This window comes from Protopterus annectens, chromosome 11.part0 (genome assembly GCF_019279795.1).
Source record: "Protopterus annectens isolate FY-2018-M chromosome 11.part0, PAN1.0, whole genome shotgun sequence".
In the NCBI taxonomy this organism is placed as follows: Eukaryota; Metazoa; Chordata; order Ceratodontiformes; family Protopteridae; genus Protopterus; species Protopterus annectens.
The window spans coordinates 1,339,355,117-1,339,381,817 of record NC_056745.1 but is presented as its reverse complement, the minus strand read 5'-3'; the positions used below and the strand labels follow the sequence as shown (position 1 = coordinate 1,339,381,817).

Genomic DNA, 26,701 nt, shown 5'->3' with positions numbered 1-26,701 from the left:
CTCCCAACCACCACAGGCAGTATCCGTTTTACGGACAGTGGGCGTAGAAATAATGTTTACATTCAGTTATTTCGTCAGATTTGCTTTTGGTCATTCATTTCACTCACACTGCTTACATTTCTAAGGAGTACTTCCAATGTATAATTGTATGGCACTGGATCTGTGTAAATTGATTGTCCACAATTATCCTGAATTTAGCTATAGTTCCCCACCACAGATGGGTTTTAGGGGAAGCTTTAATGTACAGTAAACACCATTTCCATTAGATGAGCTGAAGCATATGAGTTTAAGTGATGATATCATACTTATAACCTTACCTTCGTACGGTAATGTATGCATGAGGTCACTAGCATATCTGCATGTGTGCCAATCAAGCCACATTTGCATATTGTTTCCCCTGCTTTCTGGTTGTCAGTCTAGGGTGTCATCACACACATTCCTGCACGAAATAGCCGGTGGGTTAATCTTCTTTAAGAAAACAAGAACGGTGTCCCGTCCTGCCGAGAACAGCACAAACGCAGATTGTCAGACTGGATAACAAAAAAAAAAAATCATTAAAATAAATAAATAAAAATTGCGCCCTTTATGTGATTGGGCTGTACAGTGCCCTAGGCGGTTGCCTAGTTCGCCTATGCTTAAGGCCGGCCATGCTTGCGGGGCATCCTAGCCAGCCCCTAGTCTCCTTGACTGGCCTCCACCCTTTTCCTCAGCTTTGGGAATCAACCCAAATGTGATGACTGCAACAGTGAAACACTAAGAACATAGTACAGTTGTGTACACTTATAAATGTAGATGTTCGAGTGTATTCACTGTTGCAGTCCTGGTTTCCCTCTCTCCGTCCCCCTCTTTTCTCTCTCTCTCTCCTTACTTTCTACTGTGGGGTTCTTCCACCATATCCTGGCTCCCACTTGTGGGGGCTCCTGACAGGGCAAGAAAAAACTGATGTAATGGTGTCGGCTGCCTTACTTTATACTACTGATGACCTTATGTCAGTCCTGAAGCAACAGCAACCAATGTAGAAATACTAAGCCTCTGGTATTCGGGCCGGCCGAGGGCTACCCTGGCAGGGATAACCCAAATGTGATGGCTGCAACAGTAAATACACTCGAGCATCTACATTTATGGTAAGTGTACACAATTGTACTTTCTGAACATGCTGAGATAAAGGAGAATCATTTGTAAAACAGGATAAAGACAACATTACAATGTACAACTTTAAAGTAGGCAAACATATCAGTGTTAAATGTAATGATGCACAGTAGGACTGTGTAGTATGGTGGAGGCGGCAATTAAAAGGCAGTTTCAAGCTTGTAGGTCTACATAGACAAGTCTGTAAGAAATATAGCACATGCTGTCAGTAAGGATTGGACAGCTGCAGTCATGCCAGTTATTGCTGACAGTAGAAGAGTTTATGAATATCTGCAGCTGCAGGAGGACATGAAAAACAATTGTCTACTCCCTATAAAGAGCAGCTAAGATTAAAAAAGAGAAAGCAATCAATATTGTCCAACGTTTAACACGTACAGCAGAAATAATAATTAAAAATAAGTTGCTACAGGTAAGAGGCATAGCCTACTTTATAAAAACAAAAAGATGACTCTACTTCAAGAAGCAGAAACTGGTTCATGAGTCTAATTACAGTCCCTTTTTGTTTCTTCAGAAAAATACAAACATCCAGAAACTTATACCTATAAAAGTAGATGTCATTCCATTCACTGGTTGCAGTGTTCATCTGGGATTCCCTGTCTTGGGTGGCCTGATGTCCAGCCAGTATACAAAAAACAACTTTTGCTGTAAGGTACACCATACATCACACACGTGCTTCTCATGTAGCATAGACCATAAAGGTGATGTCCGGATGTATCATCCTCAGACCTTTGCCTCTGTCCAAACGCTTCTTTCAGTCATCGGTCTGAACACCTATGTCTTTGCAGTCAGTATGAACGCATCTTTCAGTCACCAGTCTGAATGCCTACTTGCTGTTTGCTGGTTTCTGAGCTATTGCAGATAAGTGCCCTGTTGGGATTTCATTTTTTTGTCATCTTTTGGCTGCTTCTGGGGTTCATATCATCCAGGAAGGGTAAATGCCAGTGCGGGAGAGAGATTCCCCATAAAGACCACCATCAACAGTGTTTATTTTGCCTAGGTGCCTCTCACGACCATACGACCTGTTCTGTTAGGTTTTTGTACCAAAGAGACTGCGAATTAGGCTTTCTTCTCTTGCATTGTATCTGGAGAATCATCAACTTAAGCGTCTAGCTAAAGTACTATGGGAAGAAACTTACCACCCTGAGGGTCAGCCATTAAGGAAGAAGGTTAAGAAACCAAAACCTGAGTCTTCTGCTGTCTGGCCTCCACCAGATGTTTCTCTCGAGGTGCATTAGAGCCCAAAAGTTCGCCCGGCTTTGTTGTCTGTTGCCTTTGCTGTGACCGGGTTGGAGGCCGGCGGGAATCTGGCATTCAGCATGTCCGATGAGGCTTTGGGGACAGACATTGAGGGGAAACCACAGTTGATTATTTCAGAGGGTCCTAGGGGTGTTCCGTAGGTTTTAGTTAGGGAAGAAGTCCCTATTCTTGTTACTGAATGTCTTCTTGGGTCAGAGCCCTCTAAGCTTTATAGGGCAGATGGCCCATTAAAGAAGAAACAAAGAGCTAAACATGATGTTCTTCGTGTTTCACTGTTGCGGTCATCACACTTGGGTTATCTGCCTGCAGGTAGCCCTCAGTCGGCCCGAATACCAGAGTGTTGGTATTTCTGCGTCGAATGCTGTCGCCTTATCCATGATGTCAGGTTTCTAAAACATGCAGCCGACGTCATTACATCAGCTTTTCTTGCCGCACTGGATCCCAAAGCAGAAGCGGTTCGCAAGTGCCGGTCGTCAGCTACCTGAAATTTACATTTTTCGAGTTTCAAACTGAAGTCTTTTAAAGCTAAGTAACCCATTGGGGATCCTTCTTTCTTGCTCTATCCGATGTCAGAAAAAGTTAACAATTGTCTTGCCTGTGGAAAGCAAATACCTCACAGAGATTTTCATTCTTACTACGTCACCTGTTTAGGCCCAGACCATGATGTCCGTCGCTGTCAGTTTTGTGTCTTGTTCAACGCCCAAACTATTTGTCGGACTATTTTTGTGTCTAAATTCTTTCGCTGTCATTCTCCGTATTCCGAAATGTTTTCGGTAAGCCATCAGACTACCGATCTTCCAAAAAAATACAACGATAAAGACAGAGACAGACCAGATAGGTCCAAAACTGCTGACATCGCTTCCGTTAAGCTAGTCACCAATCCGCCGGTACTCAGTGAGGCGCCTTTGCAGCCCTTGTTACCCGCTTCTACAGATTTGCAGGCCTGTGCTGAGACCCACTCGGAGTCCGGTGTGCCGTGATATGCTTCTTCGAATATGGAACCTGCGTATGTCTCTACCTTGGATGGGTCTGGAGCCGCTGTGCAAGCACTGGCTTCTGAGGGTGTATTCAGACCTTCCAATGTTCGTATCAAACTGAGTACTTCGTTAATGATTACATGTACCAAATTTCTCAGGCCCAGAGTTCGCACTACACCTAGGAAACCAACGACCAAAGCACATTCTCAAGCTCCCATGCCACAGAAACAAATGCTTAGAATAGCTAAAGACCTTATTATTTTAATTAGGGGAAGCCAACCTTCCCCCTCTAAAAGACAAAGAATTGATTTTCCTTCTGATTCTTCAGACCATGAGTCTGATGACTTTGACCCCTGTGATTACCAGGACATACCCTTATCCACCTATGAGGACTCAGATGCAGAGGATTCAATTCCCTCAGCCTCCCCCCCAACAGGACCTATATTGTGGTGAAACCTTGCATACCCTAAGAGAGCATTTCCGCTGGGAATGCCAGGACTACCCACAGTCCAAAAAGAGACTCAGGAATTTTTAGACTTGCTTCAGCATAGGCCTCTAGCTATTCCCCCTGTCCTGAATATTGTACATGATGTCTTCATGAAATCCAGCCTTACCCCGGATACTTTACCACCTGCTCCTAGGAAGGCTGACAGATACTACAGAGTACCTGACTCTCACAAATTTCTCTTTAAAAATCCCACTGCGGAAACAGAGACCATTTCCCAGGGACCTGAAGGTATTAAGACTTCTACAGCCAAAACCCAGGAATTCTAGGACTCTAGACAAATGGGGTAAGAAGATATATTCCTCTGCAGCTCTTGCCATCAGGGCTTTAAATTGCCATTTTCACACGTGGAAGTACCAGCAACATATTATTGATCTAATTAAACAAAAAATGTTGTTGATTCTTGATTGTGCAGAAAATAAGGACTTACAAGACTGAATGCATTCTGCAAACCAAGTTTGTTAAACATACTTTGCAGTGTGGTTTTGATGCCTTAGAAGCATCTTGCAGGGCTGCTGTCACTGGGTCTGTTCTAACAAGGCATGCTTGGCTGAAGGAACAAATCTTGCCAGACCATGTCAAGGCAAAATTACTTGATGCTCCACTAACCAAGAATGTTTGGCTCTAAAACAGAAGAAGCTCTTAAAAAGATAGAGGAAAAAGCTAAATCCATGCAAACTCTTAAAGATTTCTTGCAGGTACAGCCACCTAGATTCAGTAGGCATTGGCCTTCAAAAAACTGGACCTTTCCAGTCCCTTCCAGACCTTCTCAGCCCAAACCCAGGGGCAACAGACCACAAAGACTACAGTCTCAGGGTATGCACAGATCTAAACAATGGAATGCTCCCTTCTCAAAAACTGGGAGTGGTAAGCCACCCCCCTATGGAAAAAGTTTACAATGACTTGTCCTTAATCCTTCCCAGCCATGCCCAAGTACTTGCACCCCTAGGAGGAAAACTTGCCCTGCATGCAAAAAACTGGGAGTATATTACCCAGGACCTATGGGACTTAAACACTGTATCCCAGGGATACAGATTCTATTTCCACTCTCTGCCATCTCCAAGCAGATTGCCAGACGTTTCACCAAACCAGTGAACAGAGGCCCAAAAGCAAGTACTTTCTCTTCTCAGTATCAGGGCTATTCAACCTGTGCCAACAGAGCAAAGGGGACAGGGTTTCTACTCCAGGCTGTTCCTGGTGCCCAGGAAAGAGAACTCTTGGCACCATGTTATGGATCTGTCAACCCTAAACACCTTCCTGGTGGTACAAAAATTCAAAATGCTTACACTCCAGCAGCTCCTTCCTATGCTAGCCAAGGACTCCTGGCTAGTCACCCTAGACTTAAAAGAAGCTTATCTGCACATCCCCATAAGGGAATCTTGCAGGAAATATCTACGTTTCAGGGCAGGCTCTATGCAGTATCAGTTATCTGCATTTCCCTTTGGCTTATCTACTGTGCCCAGGGTATTCACAAAGTTCCTGGCTCCAGCCATTGCCGGCAGAGAAATATTCAAATTTACCTATACTTGGATGATTGCCTGATTCAGGCGGACAGTCAGGAATTGCTACTTCAGCACCTGACATTTGTCAAGCGACTCCTAACTTCTCTGGTGTATACCATCAACGAAAAGAAATCACATCTGATACCCAGCCAAAAGAGTGTATTCCTGTGAGCAAGCTTGAATACAACTTCCCAGATGGCATTCCTCACTCCAGAAAATCAGGATTATTTGACAACTTATTTCAAACTACTGGCCACCCGAACCCTGCTATCTGCAAGAAAAATACTGCAAGCCCTAGGGTTCATGGCCTCATGTATTTTAGTGATTCCACATGCAAGACTGCATATGAGGAAACTTCAGTGGTACTTAAAAAGTTTAGTGTCAACATTCCCAGGACCCGGAAACAGTGATTCCTATCATTCCTTGCCTAAGGGCAGAGTTCCTTTGGTGGGCAGAGGGTTACAACCACAACAAGGAAGACTCCATTTATCACAACCTCCCACCGTCCAAACTCTAACAACGGATTATGCATGGGTGGCTCACATGGCAGGCAAATGCTTTCAAGGCAAATGGAGCCCAGGACAAATTCACCTGCATATCAATCAAAAAGAAATGTTAGCTGTACAGAATGCACTGACAGCCTTCAAATACCTTATCCTGCCAGGACAACTCCTGATACAGACAACACCACAGTTATGTGGTACATAAACAAGCAGGGGGGGGGGGACTCGCTCCTACCCACTCTGCAGGTTAGCCATGGCTGTGTGGAACACAGCCTTAAGCAACCAAGTGAACCTGCAAGCTCAATTCCTGCCAGGCAAACAAAACTCACTGGTGGATGACTTAAGCAGAAGCCTAATGGACCCACGCAAGTTGAAACTGGAACCAAACTCATTCAGACTTCTAATACACAGGTGGGGGGACACCAGAGGTGGACCTCTCTGCATGCCCCCAAAAACATCAACTAAACAAATTTTGCACCAGAATTCCCCACAGCCAAGCTTGAAAAGTGGATGCCCTATCCTTCACATGGGAAAACCTCTCAATCTATGCCTTTCCCCCTCTGCCCCTCCTTCCAAAAGTATTCCTCAAGATCAAACAGGACAGGCCAAGGACAGTCCTTATTGCACCAGACTGACCACGCCAGCACTGGTACCCACTCCTACGCAGTCTGTCAGCAGAGCCACCCTGGCATCTACATCAGACCCCCTCTTTGCTGTCCTAACAGGAGGGACAGATTTTGCATCCTCAGCTGCAAACCCCGAACCTGGCAGCCTGGCTTATTCCCTGAATACATCATCAGCAACCCTCCCAGTACTAGGAAATACTATTCAGAAAAGTGGAATAGATACTGTTTTTGGAGCCAGTCTCAAGGGAAAGGACACAACCGTGCCCTCCTTGCCTCAAATCCTAGATTACCTAGCAGAGCTGTTCCACAAAGGCCTATCCTTCTCATCAGTTAAGATTCATGCCTCTGCCATCTCAGCTCATTACAGTACTGAGCCACCCCTCTTCTGTCGCCCTCTGATCAAGCAGTTCCTGAGAGGACCTGACAATTTTAAGACCCTCAAGGTGAGCTCCCACTCCTGCCTGTGACCCTAACTTTGTACTAGAGAAGCTCACGCTTCCCCCTTTTGAGCCTGCTGCTACAGCAGAGTTAAAATTCCTCTCTTGGAAAACAGCCTTACTGCTAGCCATCACTTCAGCAAGAAGAGTGTCTGAGTTACCGCCCTTATGGCCGTGGAACCCTTCATTAGCTTCCATGCGGACAGGGTTTCCCTCAGGACTAACCCATCTTTTATGTCCAAGGTGGTATCCAGTGTGGCTTTAAACCAATCCATCCATTTGCCAACCTTTTTTCCTAATCCTCAGAATAAAGGGGAAAGGATCCTGCACTCCTTGGACGTGCACAGACAGCTCAGGTTCTACCTTGACAGGACTAAACCTTTCAGAAAATCTGACGAGCTGCTAGTCAGCTTTGTAACAGGGGCAGAGGGCAAGGCCATTTCGATACAAACCATTTCTAAATGGATAGCACACTGCATCCATTTCTGCTACAAACACCATGGAAAACCTACCCCACAGGGGATCAAGCCTCATTCCACTAGGGCTACCTCAACCTCTACAGCTTTTCTCAGGGGAGTCCCTACCAGGGACATCCTGGAAGCTGCAACCTGGAGTTCTGTACACACTTTCACCAAGCATTACCACTTACCTATTTTTTCTAAATCTATAGCTGGATTTGTCACAGCAGTTTTGCAAGGCCTGCTAGCCAGCCCTACTACTTCTTGACTGCTTCCACCCTTCCTTAGCTTTGGGGAATCAACCCAAGTGTGATGTGTGCAACGGTGAAACACGAAGAACATAGTACAGTTGTGTAGACTTACCATAAATGTAGATGTTCGAGTGTATTCTCTGTTGCAGTTCTGGTTACCCTCCCTCCAGCCCCTTGTCTTTCTATACTTTCTACCTATCCTCTTTTTTGGCCATATCTTATGGAAATGGTATTTTCTTTTTACTGGAGGTGTTCCACACCATTTGATTGCTTCCTATTTTTGGGGGCTCCTGACATCTGGTGCAAGAAAAACTGATGTAATGGCATTGGCTGCATGATGTTCATCGTGTTACCCTGCTGCAGTCATCACACTTGGGTTATCCTGTCGTCAGGCGGTCCCGCAGTCGGCTGGAATTCCAAAGTCTTGGTCCGGTGTCGGTTGCTGTCGCTTCTTCCCTGACGTCAGTGCACCAGAGGTATATATATATATATATATATATATATATATATATATATAAAATGCAACCGACGCCATTGTCTTCAGTCTTTCTTGCCGCGCGGTGCCCGAAGCAGAAGCAGTTCGCAAGTGCCAGTCGGCTGACCACTGAGATTTTCAAATTCGAATTTCAGACCGAAGTCTTCTATAAAGCTAAGTAACCCCGTTGGGGAAACTTTTCTTGCCTCAGACCAATGTCAGAAAAAGTTAATAATTGTATTTCTTGTGGGAAGCAAATACCTCATAAGGATTTTCATTCTTATTGCATACCTTGCCTAGGCCCAGACCACGACGTCACTAGTTGTCATTTTTGTGCTAGGTTTAATAAGCGTACTATTAAAAGATGCTTTGATTACACATGACACTACTTCGGTAGGAAATTTAACTACACCATGCCGTCGGAGCAACCGACTACCGGCGTGCACAAAAAAACGCAAGGATAAGGACAGACAGCCCAGGCCTAAGCCAGATTCCGAGGCCTCGGCTGGTCCATTCTCCGGTCCTCAGTGAGGCTCCGACGCAGCCCCTGACTACCGCAGATCTAGAACCCGAGACTGCTTCAGAATTTTTGACGGAATGTACCAGGCCGATGCAGCCATTTAGTTCAGGCCCTACCGACGACATTGATGAAAAAGATGTCGGTGCTGCAGAAACGCCATCAGTTTCTGAATGCGTTTTCAGCCTGACGACGCTCACCATTAAATCGTATTCTAAGACGAAGACTCCTATTGGCCCCATGCCTAAGAAACAGATGCTCAAAATTGGCTGAAGATTTGATCACTTTAATCAAGGGTTCCCTGCCCCCTCCTGACAAAAGGCCTAGACAAGAGGAAGATTATGCATCCTCTGAACAAGTGTCCATTTCTTCAGACTCTTCTGAGGACCAAGATTACTCCTTCTCCCCTTATGAAGATTCTGATGCTGAGGATTCCATTCCCTCAGCTTCTCCTCTTGAAGACTACTCCTTTGGGGAAACTTTACACACTATGAGGGAACATTTTCACTGGGAAGGTCAGGACTACTCTGACTCGAAGAAAAGGCTCAGAGAGTTTCTTTTACTCCCCCAACACAGACCACTTGCCATCCCACCAGTTTTAGACATTGTGGATGATGTTTACTTAGAATCCAGTTTTAACCCTAATTCTCTACCTCCTGCTCCGGCTAAGCCTGACAGATATTATAGAGTGCCTGATTCCCACAAATTTCTTTTCAAAAGCCCTGTTGCTGACCCAGAGACAATCTCCCAGGGTCCCAAGTGGGCTAAGGCTTCTATGGCTAAAAATCCTGTACCTTCTGAGAGGGATTCCAGAGCACTAGACAGGTGGGGGAAAAGGTTTACACCTCAGCCACTCTAGCTATGAGGGCACTAAATTGCCAATTTGACATGCTTAAGTATCAGCAATTTCTAATCTCTCAGTTAAAGCAAAAAATGACCACTCTCCCTCAACAATCTGACTTGAAAAAATGCAGGATCTGTTGCATGCCACTGAACAGGTGGGAAAATATACCTTACAGTGTGGGTTTGATTCTTTGGAGGCCTCCTGCAGAGCAGCTGTCACTGGGTCTGTTATACGTAGGCATGCTTGGTTAAAGGAACAAACTCTACCTGATCATGTTAAAGCAAAACGTCTAGATGCTCCCTTACAGCAGGATGTTCTTTTTGGAGTTAAAGCAGAAGAAGTCTTAAAGAAAATGGAGGATAAGGCAAAATCTATGCAGACAGTCAAAGATTTCCTATAGGTACAGCCCCCTCGCTTCAGCAGAAACTGGCCAACAAAAAATTGGTCCTTTCCAGCTACAGACAGACCACAGAGGGGTAAATACAGATGCCCAAGTGCAGAGGACAACCACAAGCCCAGTATAAACCTCGCCAATGGGGCACTATAACACAGAAGGGAGGAGAAGACGGGTCCCAATCTACCAGAAGGCAAACTCAATGACTTGCACCTCATCTGGCCAAGCAACATTCTCTTGGCAGCCCCCTTGGGAGGAAGACTCGCAATTCTTTCAGACAACTGGCACATTGTCACAAAGGACAAATGGGTCCTAGACATAATTTTATGAGGATGCAGATTCCATTTTCACACCTTGCCAATGAAAAGAGGAATGCCAAATCTGCCACAAAATCAATGGGCAGAGGCACAAAAACAAATTACAGCTCTCATGGACATGAGAGCCATTCAACTGGTACCTACTCGAGAGCAAGGTCAAGGACTTTACTCAAGACTCTTTCTAGTGCTCAGAAAGGACAATGCCTGGAGACCAATTCTGGACCTTTCAATTCTAAGTACTTACTTGCAAGTACCCAAATTCAAGATGCTAACACTACAGCAGCTTCTTCCCATGTTGGGCAAGGAAGCATGGCTAGTAACGTTGGACCTCAAGGAGGCATACCTGCATGTCCCTATCAGACAAAGTTGCAGAAGATACCTCCATTTCATTGCAGGTTCAACCCATTACCAATTCTCTGCACTGCCCTTTGGCTTTTCTACTGCGCCCAGAGTCTTCACAAAATGCCTGGCACCAGTAATTGCATACTGCAGACAAAGAGGAATTCAAATATACCCATACCTGGACGACTGCCTCATCCAAGCAGAAAGCAAGGACATTCTATTACATCATCTGGCTTTTGTGAAACATCTACTAAATTGCCTGGGGTACACAGTAAACGAAAAGAAGTCAAAACTAGTACCCTCACAAAATATGACATTCCTGGGTGCCAGCTTGAATACAACGGCCCAGAAGGTTTATCTGACGCCAGACAAACAACTACAACTGACTCAATATTTCAAAACAATGGCAACAAAGGCCCAATTAACTGCAAGAAAAATTCTGCAGGGCTTGGGCTTCATGGCATCTTGCATACTTCTAATACCATTTGCAAAGCTGCATATGAGGAAATTACAGTGGTACCTAAAAAACGTATGGTCTCAACACAGCCACAGCTTGGATACAATGATATCTCTCATTCCCTGCCTACAACAGGAGTTTCTATGGTGGTCACAGGCATGTCACCTCAATAAGGGTCAGCCTTTCATCTTGTCCCCAGCCAGGCAAACTATTACAACGGATGCATCAGATTATGCCTGGGGGGCTCACATGGCAGGACAGTGCATTCAAGGCGTATGGACTGCAGATCAAAGGAATCTGCACATGAATCAAAAAGAGATGCTAGCTGTACAGAAAGCACTGACTGCCTTCAAGGATCTATTACATCCAGGACAACTGACAATAAAGCTGGACAACACCACAGTAATGTGGTACATAAACAAACAAGGGGGTACTCACTCCTACCCTCTGTGCAGGCAAGCAATGACCTTATGGAACACAGCTCTGGCTTACCAAGTTCAGTTACAAGCTCAATTCCTGCCAGGACAGAAGAATACATTGGCAGACGACCTCAGCAGAAACATCATGGATCCCCACGAGTGGAAACTAGATCCACAAGTATTTACAATGATAACTCAAAAATGGGGCCTTCCAGACATAGACCTGTTTGCCAGCCCTCAAAACTATCAACTAACAAAATTTTGTACAAGGGCACTTCACCATCAAGCGTGGAAAGTGGACGCACTCTTTCAGTTGGAAAAACCTGACAGTATATGCCTTCCCTCCATTGCCTCTCCTCACAAAGATACTTCTGAAAGTCAAAAAGGAGATACCACAACTGATTCTCATAGCCCCAGACTCGCCACGCCAGCACACTGGTACCCGCTATTGAGGAATATGGCCCACGGCCCACCATGGATATTACCACAAATTTCCCATTTACTCACACAACAAAACAATCAGATTCTTCACAGCCAGCTCAAAACCTTAAATCTGGCTGCATGGCAAATCAACTAAGCATCCAGCCAGCTCCTCTTTCCCAAGCAGTTATGGATGTTATTCTGGAAGCTAGGAGGCCAAGCACCAGGAAGGCTTATTCGGACAAATGGAAAAGGTTTTGTGCCTGGAACCAATCTAAAGGCCAAGACACAATTCAGCCTCACATGCCTCACATTCTACAGTATTTAACTGAGATGTTGCACAAAGGACTTTCTTTCTCCTCCATTAAAATCCATGCTTCAGCTATTCCGGCCCACTACAACACGGATCCACCCTTATTTTCGCATCCACTTCTAAGGCAGTTCCTCAGAGGGGCAAAAAACATTAGACCACCCAGGAGAGCACCTACACCAACATGGGACCTCAATTTTGTTCTGGAAAAACTAACGCTACCTCCCTTTGAACCAGCTTTCTCTGCAGATCTTGAGTTCCTAACATGGAAGACTGCCCTGCTGCTAGCAATAACTTCAGTTAGAAGAGTCTCAGAGCTACAGGCACTAATGGCAGTGGAACCTTTCCTCATTTTTCATCAAGACAGAGTTTCTCTATGAACTAATCCTTCCTTTATGCCTAAGGTGGTTTCCAGTGTGGCTTTAAATCAAACCATCCACTTACCCACCTTCTTCCTAAATCCACAGAACAAAGGTGAGAGACTCCTGCAATCCTTCGACATTCACAGGCAACTTCGTTACAACTTGGAAAAAACTAAGGCTTTCAGAAAATCTGACCAGCTCTTTGTATCCTATGGTACAGCTTCTCAAGGGAAGGCTATATCAAAGCAAACCATTTCCAAATGGATAGGCCATTGCATACGTTTTTGCTACACCCATCATGGAAAACCAGTTCCTGCTACCATTAGGCCCTACTCTACCAGGGCAACAGCTACTTCTACAGCCTTTCTCAAGGGGGTTCCAACCAAAGAGATTTTGGAAGCTGCAACTTGGAGTTCAGTACACACCTTTACCAAACACTATCACTTACCACTTTACTCTAAGACCAGGGCAGGCTTCGCCACTGCAGTTCTGCAGGGCCTTCTAGCCTCCTCTAACCCTCTATGATACCTCCACCCATCCTTAGCTTTGGGATTCAACCCAAGTGTGATGACTGCAGCAGGGTAACACGATGAACATAGTACAGTTTTGTACCTACCATAAATATAGATGTTCGAGTGTACACTCTGCTGCAGTCCAGGTTACCCTCCCTCCATCCCCTCTGACCTACTGGCTAAATCTCTTCAATACCTTCCTGATGTGTTTGCTTATAGCTGAAGGGATTTTGTGTTTGTGCAAGTTTACTCAATTTGGTACTAATTACTGACCACCTTTTTGGGAACACCTGACATCTGGGGCAAGAAAAACTGAAGAAAATGGCGTTGGTTGCATTATATATACCTCTGGCACACTGACGTCAGGAAAGAAGCGACAGCAACCGACGCCGGACCAAGACTTTGGAATTCCAGCCGACTGCAGGACCACCTGACGACAGGATAACCCAAGTGTGATGACTGCAGCAGGGTGTACACTCGAACATCTACATTTATGGTAGGTACAAAACTGTACTTTTTATACCCCTGACATCATGGATGAGGCGACAGCATCCGACTCAGAAATCCCAAGACCCTGGTATTCATGTTGACTGAGGGCTACCTGCAGGCAGATAACCCAAGTGTGATGACTGCAACAGTGAATACACTTGAACATCTACATTTATGGTAAGTGTACACAACTGTACTTTTCTCATACTCCTAGGGATCCACAGAGTGAGTGGCAGGCTTTCACTCAGAGTTTGTTTAATGCTTTGATGGCTCTAAAGCCTCCATAGGCGGCCTGTGTTCTGTTTCCCATTTGTTCTTCTACTCCACTTAAAAGACCCAGGGAACAGGATTCCTATGAGGAGAGTTGGATTTTGATGAGGAATCCCTTGTTTTACTCTTCACAAATTCCTTATCCTTTGGACTATGGGTCTGAGGATGTGGAATCTAACAGTCCTGATACTCCTCTCGAAGAAATTTGTTTTGGGGACATAATCCTCCAGGATGATGGAGTTTTTTTAAATTGGATTGTGCTCAGGTCTCTGAAATCCATAAGAGGTACTATGAGTTGCTGCAGTTGGAACCTCTGAAACCTCCTGCTGTTTTTGCTAAGGCTACTTAGACTTCAGGAACTTGGAAGTCTTCCTTTTCAGATAAACCATGTGCTGTTTGATTACATCTGTCTCTTCCCAGCCACATTCCTCTTTCTCTTTGCCTTTCTCTCTCTCCCTGTTTGGCTTCCGATTACTCAGGATTCATGGGTTCTGTCCATTATTTGCCAGGGGTATTTCATGGTATGGAACCTCCCATGCCCCCTTTATGGGCATTCCTCAGCCTTTTCGGGAAAAACAACTTTTTTCCCAAGAGGTGCTTCGAGACCTTTTGACTTGGGGTACTGTTCAATAGGTGCCTTTTTCCCAAAGAGGGAGAGGGTTTTATTCCAGCATGTTTCTAGTACCCAGAAAAGAGGTACTTGAAAACCTTTTTTAGACCTCTCTCATCTCAGCACTTTTCCGAAGGTGCTCACTTTATTCCAATGCTCTCCTTTCAAACCTTTTCCCTCTTTTGCTTCCTCAAGCTTGTATGGTGTCTCTGGATGTCAAGGATGCTTATCTTCATATTCCTGTCCCTCCCTTTTTCAGGAAGCTTTTTTGTTTTTCTGTTGATTCCTGGCATATTCAGTTCTGTGCTTTGCCCTTTGGCCTTTCTACTGCCCCAAGGGTATTCACCAAATGCCTTTCCTGTAATTGCTTTTTGCATGCTTCAGGGGATCCAGGTATTTCCTTACTTGGACGACTTACTGATTCACACCTCCTCTCCAGAGATCCTGTTGCAAAATCTTAATTTTGCCATTTCCCTTCTTCAGGGCCTGGGATTCACAATAAACTTCAAAAAGTCTTCTGACTCCTTCTCAGGATCGTGTTTTTCTGGGTTACAGGATTCACACCGTGCTTATGCTGCCATCCCTCCCTCCTCCTCCCAGGGGCTTAACTCTCATTTTCTTCTATCAAACTCTTCTTCCTCTGGCCTCCCATACAGCCAGAGAGCTGTTCAGAGCTCTGGGTTTCATGGCATCCACTATCCCTATGCTTCCTCTGGCCAAACTCCATATGTGAAAGTTTCAGTGGTTCCTGAAGCCAGTTTAGCTTCAACACGCACATCCTCTAGACTTTGTAGTTCCTCTTCTACCTTGTTTCAAGAAGGAACTTTAGTGGTAGTTCCAACAGTTGTCTTTAATCCAGGGCTCTTTTTATATCCCCCTCGTCCTTCTCAGAAACTGTTCACAGATTCTTCAGATGTGGCATGTGGGAGCAGTTTTTGGATCCCTAAAGGTGCCGGGGCGGTGGCCACCTCTTCAACATAAGAAGCACATCGGTGTCAGAGATGAAAGCCCTTCTGCTGACTCCTCAGGCTTTTCATCCTCTCTTCTCCCCAGGACCTCTCAAGGTGTTCACAGACAATACCACAGTGATATATATAAACAAACATGGGGGAGCAAGACCTTACCTACTTTACTGATTGATACTCCTGGTATGGGATATTGATGTCCAGTATAAAGTGACTCTTCAAGCAGTTTACATTTTCTCACATCAAAACATAGTGGCAGACACTCTGAGCAGGTCCATAATGCCATCCCATGAATGGATGCTTCACACAGGGATGTGTTTATGAACATTGCCTACTAGTGGGGCATTCCTCAAGTAGATCTATTTGCCCTCCCCTTTGAACAGACAACTTCCTCTTTTTTGTGCCAGAGTCCCAGATCCTCTGGTGTGGAAAGTGGATGCACTGTCTTTTTCTTGGAAGGGGATGTTTCTTTTTGCATTCCCTCCCCTTCCCCTCATTCCAAAAGTCCTGTTCAAGATTCAGCAACATTTTGTTGGTAATTCCCTTTTGGTCGAGACAGCTTTGGTTCCCTCTTCTTCTGCATTTAGCCAAGGGTAATCATTACAAGTTACCTCACATGGTGGATCTACTCACACAAGACAAGGGATCTCTCATCCATCCCCACCTGTCCACTCTTCAGCTGACACTGTGGGTGAAAGGATTTTGATTCCACATAGACACCTTTTTTCTGAGGACGTACTCAGGGTTCTGGAGGAGGCCAGAAATTCCAGTACTAGGAAATCCTACTTATCCAAATGGAAGAGGTTTTCTGTTTGGTGTTTGTCATAATCTGGATCCACGTACTGTGGATGTTCCTTTGGTTCTTTCTTATTTGGGTGTGTTGCTCAATGCTGGTTTGGCCTATTCTTCTGTTAAGGCCCACTTATCAGCTGTCTTTGCTTATCTGCCTTTCTCTACTCCCTTAACTTCTAGATTTGAAGCTAAACAATTCCTTAAAGGCGTCCTTTATATTAGACCTCAACGAAAGCCTGTTCATCCTCCCTGGGATCTTAATTTTGTTTTGGAGAAGTTGACTCTGGCATCTTTTGAGTGTGCTGTTTCAGCTTCCTTGCAGCATTGCTCTTGGAAGACTGTTCTTTTGCTGGCCCTTACTTCTGCCAAATGGGTATCTGAGCTTCAAGCCATTATCACTTGTCCTCTTTTTTGTTGTTTCATAAGGACAGGGTGTTCTTGCATACCAGTCCTTCTTTTATGCACAAGGCAATTAATGAGTTGTCAATCAGTCAGTTTATCTGCCTACATTTTCCCCATCTCCACAATTTGCCAGGGAAAGGGTGCTGCATACTTTGGATGTGCATAGACAGCTCCAATTTTATTTGGATAAGACCAAGTGTATTGGGAAATCTGATCAGTTGTTTGTTTCTTTTCATCCTAGGTCCCTAGGTTTAGCTGTATCCAAGCAAACTATTTCTTCTTGGATCTCAAAGGCTATTTCTTTTTGTTGCATTTTTCATGGTAAGAGCCTTCATTCTTCTGTGAAGGCTCATTTTACTAGAGCTGTGGCTTCTTCTGGTGCTCTTTTCAAGGGGTTGGATACTAACTCTGTTTTTGAAGCAGCTATTTGTTGTTCTGTGCATAATTTTACCAAGCACTATGAGTTGGATGGAATCTCCAGAGCTAGCGCTGGTTTTGCTAGGGCCATCCTTCATCACATCCTAGAGGGCTCTGCTAGTCTTTCCTCCTCCCAAGTTTCTTCTTGAGCTTTGGCACTCTCCCAGATGTGACTAATACTGCAACCAGTGAATGGAAGGACATAGTACAGTTGTGCAAAATCTTACTATAACTGTAGATGTCCTTTCCTTCACTGTTGCAATATTCACTCTATCCATCTTCCCCCGCATCCATTTCCCTACTGGAGGTACTGGTTACCTCTTGGTTTTCATTGGATTGGGGCTATCAATTCTGGGGATGGTAAGTCTGGACGTCATCTTTATGCCCTATACTTTGCAAGGAGCATATGTGTGACGTACAGCATACCTTAAAACAGCAGTAGACTTTTGTATACTGGCCAGATGGGCTACACAAGGCAGGGAATCCCAGACGTAAGGAATACTGCAACAGTGAAGGAAAGGACATCTACTGTTATGGTAGGATTTTACACAACTGTACTCTGTACTTCCATTGTACACTATACTTTCTTGCTTATGGATGAGGAGGTTTATGCATAGTAATTCATAGACTTAAGGCCAGGAATGAATGTTTAATTGAGAAGAGGGTGTTCTTGAATATCACAAGTTAAGGTGGGAGTGTCTTGGGCTACAGTTACTGAAAAATTGAGTGGCTTTAGCAAATGCTGTATAATTGTGAGACCAAAGTTTCAGGAAATATGGTTAGTGCTACCTCTGTTGGTGAATACGGGAATTAGGGAAATGATAAAATAAATGCTTCACCTTGCGTGAAGCTTACATTTGAGTGGCTGGATTGCTATGTACGGAGAAAAAAGACATAAGGGAGGAGAAAACAATGGCTGTACCCCATAGTTGTCTTTTAACGATTCCATTCTCTTTTTAGTGCCACTTCTTTATTACTTAATGTGAGTATTGCAGGCAGTTTTGCGGAAGTGCGAGTCTTTCATGTTTTACTTACATATATTATTTTAAGCTTGTAAACAAGTCAGGATAGTTAGTGTGTTCTAACAAGATATGGCACTCTGTATTGTATAAGATGACTTTTTATAAAAATGCAAGAAAAATACTGCTTAAATAAATATGACAATAAGGTGAGAGGTCAGTAGACAATGAAATTGATTGTTAAAAGTGCATAAAACTGAAGTTAGCACTTCAGTCTCATTCATAAAATTTAGGATTTCTTCAGATTCTGTCAGTAGATCTGTAGTAGCGGTAAATACCTGTACTTTAGACAGCTGTACATTTCAGTGTACATTTTTTCAGTGCTGTACAAAGTGGACTTTAAGTCTGCGGCTAGGGTAACTTTACCACTGCAGTCCTATAGGGTACTGCTTTATAATTCATTCTCCTGGGCCTGTAAGTATTGTACGTTCTCATCTTATATAGTATTACTCCTGCAAGAAGGACCTTGCCCAAACAAGAAGTAGTTCTCTGAGAGCACTGAGTGTAATAAAGACACCTTAGTGTACAGTAGGTTTTTGCTTCATTAACCAGCCTTTCACATCTTGCTTGTGACCAGATGGATTGCATCCATTTTGTAAACTGCCTTGGCATGGTGTTGGTCCTAGTAGTAGCAAACTGAACATGGTAGGACAAGCAGTATTCCCATTATCATGTTGATTCCTCAGGAAGTTGAGAGATGTGTTTTTAATGTGTCCCAACTCTGCTTTGATGCCTCTTCCCAGTGGGTGAGGCTGGGCATTTCCATTGGAATGCAGCCATGGGATATATTTACTGGGTTCCAAACCACCTCATCTGTTGTCAACCAAGAGGATTAAAAGATACTTCACTCAGAGTATCGTGGATTGTTTGTTTTTGGTTAACAGGGAGGTTGACATATTCAAGAATCCATTTCAACCACAGCCTAGAAAGAGACAAAGAGAAAATAGGTTTACATTTCATAAAAGGTAAACAGGAAGCACTTTTGAAATAGATTTTAGGTTTTGATGTCAAATATAAAATGGCAAAATCTTATTTATCTGTTTGGTTACCGGAATTTCCCAAATGGAACATGTAAGGCCCTTTTCAGTGGAGACCCAGGAAGAAAAGCTCCACAAAGTCGCACATTCCTAACAATAAAAGGAAAAATCTAGACAATACAAAATATGATAGAATAAAAATTACAAAATGATTGACACAATGATTATTTTCAGGAGAAGGGAGAAAGAATAGTTGCAAAGCAGTGTAATGAGGAAGAGGGATATGGAGAGGGTATTAATGAAAATGGAAAGGGATATGGAGGGGGTATTAATGAAAATGGAAAAGATTACAATTAGGAAGAGAGAGAGAGAGAGCAATAAGGCATTATTAAAGGGAAGATTGTTGGAGTTTGCAGAGAAGGATTTAATGTAAGTAGAAAGTAGAGTTAGAAGACAGAGTAGGATTGGAGAATTGTATGGTAATAAATGTCAGCATGAGTCAGGGTTGCCAGATGTCCCTATTTGGGCGGGACTGTCTCGAGATCAGTAGCCTGATCCCGAGTCCCGCCCTGCCGGTTTAAATCCCGGCCAGCCTCCACTTTGTTTGTTTGTTTTTTTTTGTTTTTGATTGACCCGTATACCTGGCATACGGGCCAATCAAAAATTGCTAAACACGGAGCTTCTTGTGTTCCGCATTAAACACGAGAAGCTCCGTGTTTAGCGATTTTTGAAGATTGGCCCATATGCCGGTATACGGGCCAATCAAAAATCGCTAAACACGGAGCTTCTCGTGTTTAATGCGGAACTGCAATGCATTAAACATGAGCCGCCGAAAACCTTTTTTTTTATTTGGTCTTCACTTTGCCGTGAGAGACCTTCTTTTTTTTTTTTTTTGTCCCTACCTGCTTTGCTGGAAATCTGGCAACCCTGGCATGAGTAGAGGGAACAATTGGAGTAAAAGAAAACAAAATTTGATGTAACATGAATAGTTGTAGAAGAAGAGAAAGAGACATAATGGTGAGTTTAACTGTGGGAGCTGGAACACGAGCGGTGCCAGGAATTAAATGTGTATGTGCATTGAATAAAAGTGTACATGAAAGTATGCAAACATGCACAGTGCTTACATTTTTACAGGTGAGTAATTATGGGATTTCTAGATAATGCACTTGTACACAATACATTGGATTGTGCAATGCCATTGGTCTGTCCTATAACAATCATTCTTATCCTTTGATTTTTCTAAACTCGCAATCATATGCAAGGATGGTGGCATAGATTGCTGGTGTATATGAGCATTTCACCCTGTCACTAAACTCTCACTTTCTGTATGATCGGCCACAGGATAGCCACATCTGTATCCATCCATTGGTCAGTTTCTTTTATCTGTTTGCTGCACTTCTGAACAAGACCACAATATATTTTTTTGGATGCAGATCCTTAAGGAGAATAACCATACAGAATATTATATTCATAGCAGAAAGTATTCAAAGGTCTTAGACAACAAGAAAATGGAGAAAGAGTATTTTGCCAGTGGTGCCAGAGACATGGCCTCTAGCTGAATGCCAGAAAATGCACCATCATCTCCTTTGGGGAGAGTGACGTCCCCACATATCACATTAATAACGTCCTAAGTATGCAATTAGTAGTGAGGGATTTGGGCACCCAGGTTGATAACCTGAATTTTGACTACCATGTTGCTTCCATTGTACGGAAAGCTTTCTATATGGCCCACCACTTAAGTCAGCGTATCTCATCCAGGGACATAGAGGTCATAACATCCCTGTATTCTTCCCTTTTAAGGCCAATTATTGAGTACAGCATGTACCTCTCAAAGCAAATGCAGCAGCTGGAGAGACCACAGAGGTTCCTCACCAGAAGAATCCAGGGCCTCAAACATCTACCCTACACAGATATGCCAGAAGCCCTGCCACTCTACTCAGTTTCATACGGACTCCTCAGAGGTGACTTCTGTCTGGCATATAAAGCAATCTCAGATCCCACCTTGATGGGACTGCTGCATATCCGCAAGTCAAGCTCCACTTGAGCAACCTGTACGGGCGACCTCTACCTGGTCTGTGACATCAACAGGACTTGTTGGCAGGACAGATTTGTGCCCCAGAGACTCCTTCATCTATGGAATACACTCCCTCTCCACATCAAGCAGAGTACCTCATTATCCCCTTTTAAGCGCAACCTGGATAACTGGATGGGAAACAGAAAATGCACCCCTGAGATTCAACCTGTGTCCCTGCTGGACAGGGGCTTTGAGTGCTGATTTGTCTAAACATGGGCTAAACGCTTGGCTAGGGTTATAAGGGCCTCAGGGCCAGTAGCCTAGTAACCTCCTATGATCCTGTGTAAGTAGGGATACAGAAAATAGGCAGGTGAGGACTGAAATTTACTGGAGAAAACTGGCAAAGGAACCATGGTATTGTGAGTAAATAACTAGCGAGAAAAATGTAATTGAGTGGGATGAGGTCAACATGATGTTTGGCCTGCAGACTAGAGATTGTCTCCCCTACCAGCAGTTTACTTCAGAGTATAGGCAAAGAGAAAGGGATTGGGGAATATTAAATTAAAGACATGCTGTTGTAGGGTTTTAGTTGAATCTAGAACAGAAACTGCTATTAAAGAAAGGATCCTTAGTAGGGTATATAAAATATTACACGATAAACTTTTAAGTATCAATCAGAGGAGGTTAAGAAAGGTAGGGAACGAGAAACTGGGAAAAAATTACAAGAAAACAATGGGAGAACCTATGTATGGCTCCCAAGTATGCAACAAAGTCCAGAAGGTTTAGAATCTTTGGAAGTGTTTGCATAAGTATTTTTATACCTCAAACAGACTTAAAAGAATTGCTCCTCAGGTAGATAGCAGATTTTGGAGGTGGGATGGGGGAAAAGGTAACTGGGAACGTGTTTTGGGAGTGTAATCAGTTGGCTGACTTTAAAAATTCTCTACAGAGTACTGTCAGAAATATTGGGTGAGCAAATATCTGTAACTGGAGTTATGATATTTTTTTGAGCTGGGACACATGATCTGAATTGCCTAGACATAGTAAGACATTGTTAAGTTTAATTATGTTGGCTGCCAAAAAAAGCAATTACTAAAAAATGGAAATCAGTGTGTATACCAACTGTATTTGAAGCATTGACTATTATAAAAGAGAGAAAAGAACTGATAGAGGGATCTTTAGAAAAGGGAAGGACTACATTACATAGAAATAAATGGAAATTGTGGGAACATTACATGCAGAAGAATGAGGAGGAGGAGTTGAGGTTTAAGGGAAGGAAGGAATTCAACAATTTATGTAATGTTGGGCTGATGATAATAACAAAGTAAATGTGTGATATGTAATGTATGTAAATGGGGCAGACATTAATATGTTTTTGTTAATGTATACCTATGCCTTGAGTGATAATTTTAAAAATGTATTTAATAAGATCCCATCATATTTAAACTCCTCCATTTGTGATAGTCTTCTCTCCTCACACAGAGCAGTTTGTGTTTTTCCAGTACATGACCATGACCTTTGATTTGAATGTGTTTATTTTCATCCCATCTCTTTCACACTGAGCAAGAGATTTTTTCAGTGCATGCCAAAGATTACTGTCATTTGAGGCCAAGAGGGCAAAACTGTCTACATGTCTCCTATCTGGCTACTCTCTTAACCTTAGGTGCAGCATGGCATTGTTTAAAATATTGCCTTTATGGTAAAAACATCATTGAACTGTTTTTTTTCTTTGATAGTATTTTTCATTGTTCTATCTAAGTTTTATTATTGAAACACATTCCAGAAGTATAAATTTGTTTTTGTAGAGTGAGTGAGTGTTCATTTCTTTCTTTAATTGTTGTCTAAAACCTCTAATTAAAACTCCCCATTACTGACAATGGTCTGTATTGGTTTCTGATTTTTCCATAGTAGGAGTAGTTGACCGAAACGGCAGTGCCCTAGCCAACAGTGCTCGAAGATTAGAGGTGGTGAGGAACTGCATCTCTTACATCTTTGAAAACAAAATGTTGGAAGCTAAAAAGGTATGTAGAGAAAAGCTATTTTTACCCTTTTTTTCTGAAAGAATGCAGGAGACTAAGTGGTTGTATAGTAGTTTGCGTTTTCTGTATGTAAACTGTGCTAAAAACAGAGCTGCATAATTGTGTTTGTTTATGGTGGCTCAGCATGTAAAGGTTTTTGAATAGGATATGGCCAAATTATAATTTTTTTTTGCACTGACAATTCAGGTTCAGAAATAAACTTGAGTGTTAGCTGGAGATATTAAGCAACTAGTGGGCAATATCTCTCTCTTTTTTGCTGGTTACAGGGTTCTCCTGCACCTTTGATGCCTTGGAGCTTGTTGAGATTGGTGGTGCTGGCTGTTTGTATAAACAAACTCTTTGGCATGTGCAGGTGCATTAGGAGGAAGCAGTCAAAATATCATGATCACTATACTCTGGTGCCATTGCATGAGGCTGCAGGTGCCTTAAAGAGTAAAACATACTTCTTATCAGAGTTGACCACAGCCTCAGAGAGCCTCTTTATAACAAGACGGATGTCGCCATCACAAGGAATTTCTAGTCAAGGTCCTCACTTCCTATCTGGAGAAAGAGACAATTTTTGTGTCTCTGTCTCTCTTTCTCTTTGTCCCACATGCAGAGATTGGTTTAATTCAGTAATTACTGGGATAAGGTGAGATTGGTTTGCATAGATAAGGACCATTAATTGTGCCAGATAATATATAAGGATGGAAAACCTGTAGTGGAAAGCATTTTGGATATGCAAACCTGTAAGAATATATGATGATGATAGACAAAAACAGCACTTGCTTTTTCAAGATTGTTGTAGTCACCAAGCCTCTTTCTTAAACCTCTGTCCTTTAAGTGGTACTGTTGGACAGAGTACCCCCCACACACACACACAACATTCTGAGGAACAGAACTTGTGTAATTTGAAACAGCAACTTGTGTGATCCCGAGTGACAAAATATAAAGTAGAAAAATATTGATTTTTTTTTAAATCTGGACATAGCACTTCAGAGCATTTTACCAGCATTGTGGCTTAGAGGGATAAAGTTCTGACTATGGGCAACATGTGTCAAATAGCATTTGCATGAGAGGATGGGTATGCCCATCCTGGGAAGAGGGAATACCCGTAGGTGCACCTCACTGTATATCATCAGCAGAGGCTGCGAATGCAGAGAGGATATTGTCTATGGGAGGCAGGGGTAGTGACTTAGTTGATGCTGAGGTGAGATGAAGTGCTAGTACACCCATCCTAGGGATGTCATGTGGGATAGAGAAAAGTTAAGATATTAACAAAAAAATACTCCTAGCAGCAGTATGACATTTTACCAGGATACTCATTCTCCTCACTGGCCCTGGACATGGGTTGGGGTTATTCTGGTGGAGTTTAAGGTGGGTGGGCAAGCGGATAAGAAGCTGTGGAAGCCAAAAAGAACCTAAAAAATACTGTTTAAATCATTTTTAATGCTGAGTTAAGAAATTGCAAAAAAGAAAGTTGTTTTTTTTTACCTCTTGGACCTCATGTTTGCAGACCTGGCCGTGAGCACCCAATGGGTCCATGTTTAGGGATCAGATGTCACGTTCGCTGAACGGCCATTCATCGCACACAAATCAGCAAAAGTGCATTGGTGTGAAAGGCCACATGATCGTAAAAAATATCTTTGAACGATCATAGTTGGCCATCATAAAGACAACGGCATGAAGAATGTACCTACTGGTAACATAGGGATAAGGAAATCTGCCCTTTCCCCACTGTAATGCAATGTCGGAATTGTATATAATTAGCGTGGGGGGGCCCCCTTATATGGGGATCTGCACCCACTTCTAATGGGGATCTGTACCCTGTGTACCCCCTGCTAATTTTATATATATATATATATATATATATATATATATATATATATATATGGGTCTACCTGACAACGCCGAAAGCTGATAATTCCGACGATGAGAAGACCGACACCAGAAGATCGAAAACTGGGATGACCGATGGATGAAAACCCCGACGCTGAGAACACTGACATGGGAAAAGGCTGTGTAAGTATGCGGTAGTGACGGACGTTAGGGTGCGAGTAAGGTAAGTGTGCGATATTGATGGACTCTAGGGATAGGGGTGAGTTAAGTGAGTTAGGGTTAGGGCGCGGGTCAGGTGAGTGTGCGATAGTGACAGTCTTTAGGGTTAGGGGTGGGTTAGGGCACGGGTTAGGTGAGTGTGCGATAGTGACGGTCTTTAGGGTTAGGGGCGGGTTAAGTGAGTTAGGGTTAGGGAGCGGGTCAGGTGAGTGTGCGATAGTGACAGTCTTTAGGGTTAGGGGAGGGTTAAGTGAGTTAGGGTTAGGGCGCGTGTTAGGTGAGTGTGCGATAGTGACTGACCTTAAGGTTAGGGTTTGGGTTAATGTTGTAGATAGTTGTGTATGTAAGGTTTAGTGTGGGTTTGTGAGGATTTTGGTGTGCTTGTGTTGTGTGTGTGCTTTTTGGACAGGGGAGTTGTTTTGTTTGTTGATTGTCGGGATTGTGGTATGTCGGGCATGTGAGGTTTCGTGTGAACTTTCGGTTATGTGGTGTCGGTTATTTTGTTGTCGGTGTTGTAGTGCGTCGGTGTTGTCAGGTAGATCCATATACATATATATATATATATATATATCTATATATATATATATATATCTATATATATATATATATATATATATACCAATTCCAAGATCACACTACAGTGGGGAATGGGCAGATTTCCTTATCCCTACATTACCAGTAAGTATGCTGTTCATGCTATTGTCTTTATGTTGATCAACTGTGATTGATCGAGGATATTTCTTACGGTCATGTGGCTTTTCGATGAATAGCATGTTCGCTGATTTGTGCACGATGAATGGCCGTTCTGTGAATGTGCCATTTGATCGCTAAACATAGATCCATACCCAATATATCTATGCCCAGTCTAGCAGATTCTCTGTAACTCCCCTGGTCTTACTGTGCTTTTCACTGGGGCCAGTTGTGCAACCTGAGAGTGACCTGGGGGCTTGGCTTTTTTGTGCTTCCATCCAAGGAATATTTTTTTGTAAAGGTCTACCCACCCCTTTTCCACCCCACCCCATGCTCATTGATTATGTCCAAGGGCAGCTCCCTTCTTTGGACCATGCTTGCCCTTAGGGACTTGTATCAACAAGCATCCTCCCCTTGGATTGGCACACCCATTCCTTCTCTGCTTCTCCTTCAGCCACCCAAGCCACTAATCAAACCTGAGTTTTGCTGGGCCATAGTCAGGGCTTTCTTTATCCTTCTGCGCTACACGAGTGGCCGAGAAATTACAAAGAAAGTTTTTTATGTTACTAATGGTCATTAATGGTAGTACGTGTCATGAAAAATTGTTCCTATACCATGATGACACTAAAAGTCTACCCAACATCTTTTTGTGTTACAAATGTTAAGTAAAAAAAAAATAAAAATAAAAAAATGTATGTAATTAATATAGTTTTACAGGCTCAATCCCTCTTGCAATTTCCACTGTTATACTACTGATGTTCAACAAATGCACGCCTTACTGGCGTATAGGTAGAAATGCCCTGCTTAACCTATCTCTGGCAGTTCCCAGAGCTTAGAACTCCTCCCTCTGCCGGTCTGTGGGTGTGATGGACCAACCAGGTTGAGAGTACAGAGACTGCCTTTCAGATGCACAGACAGTATCCTTTCAGTATTTCTAGTGCCACAG

The 26,701-nt window shown here is 43.3% G+C and overlaps 1 protein-coding gene across 1 annotated transcript in view; it reads left to right on the top strand.

The window, feature by feature from the left end:
* Positions 1–26,701, top strand: part of SBF1 (SET binding factor 1) — a gene marked incomplete in the record, with an annotated part of 3,250,730 nt that overhangs the window by 1,420,060 nt on the left and 1,803,969 nt on the right. The window contains 1 exon segment of the mRNA XM_044088658.1: positions 22,898–23,010. Within this exon segment, the coding sequence (XP_043944593.1) occupies positions 22,898–23,010 (113 nt within the window).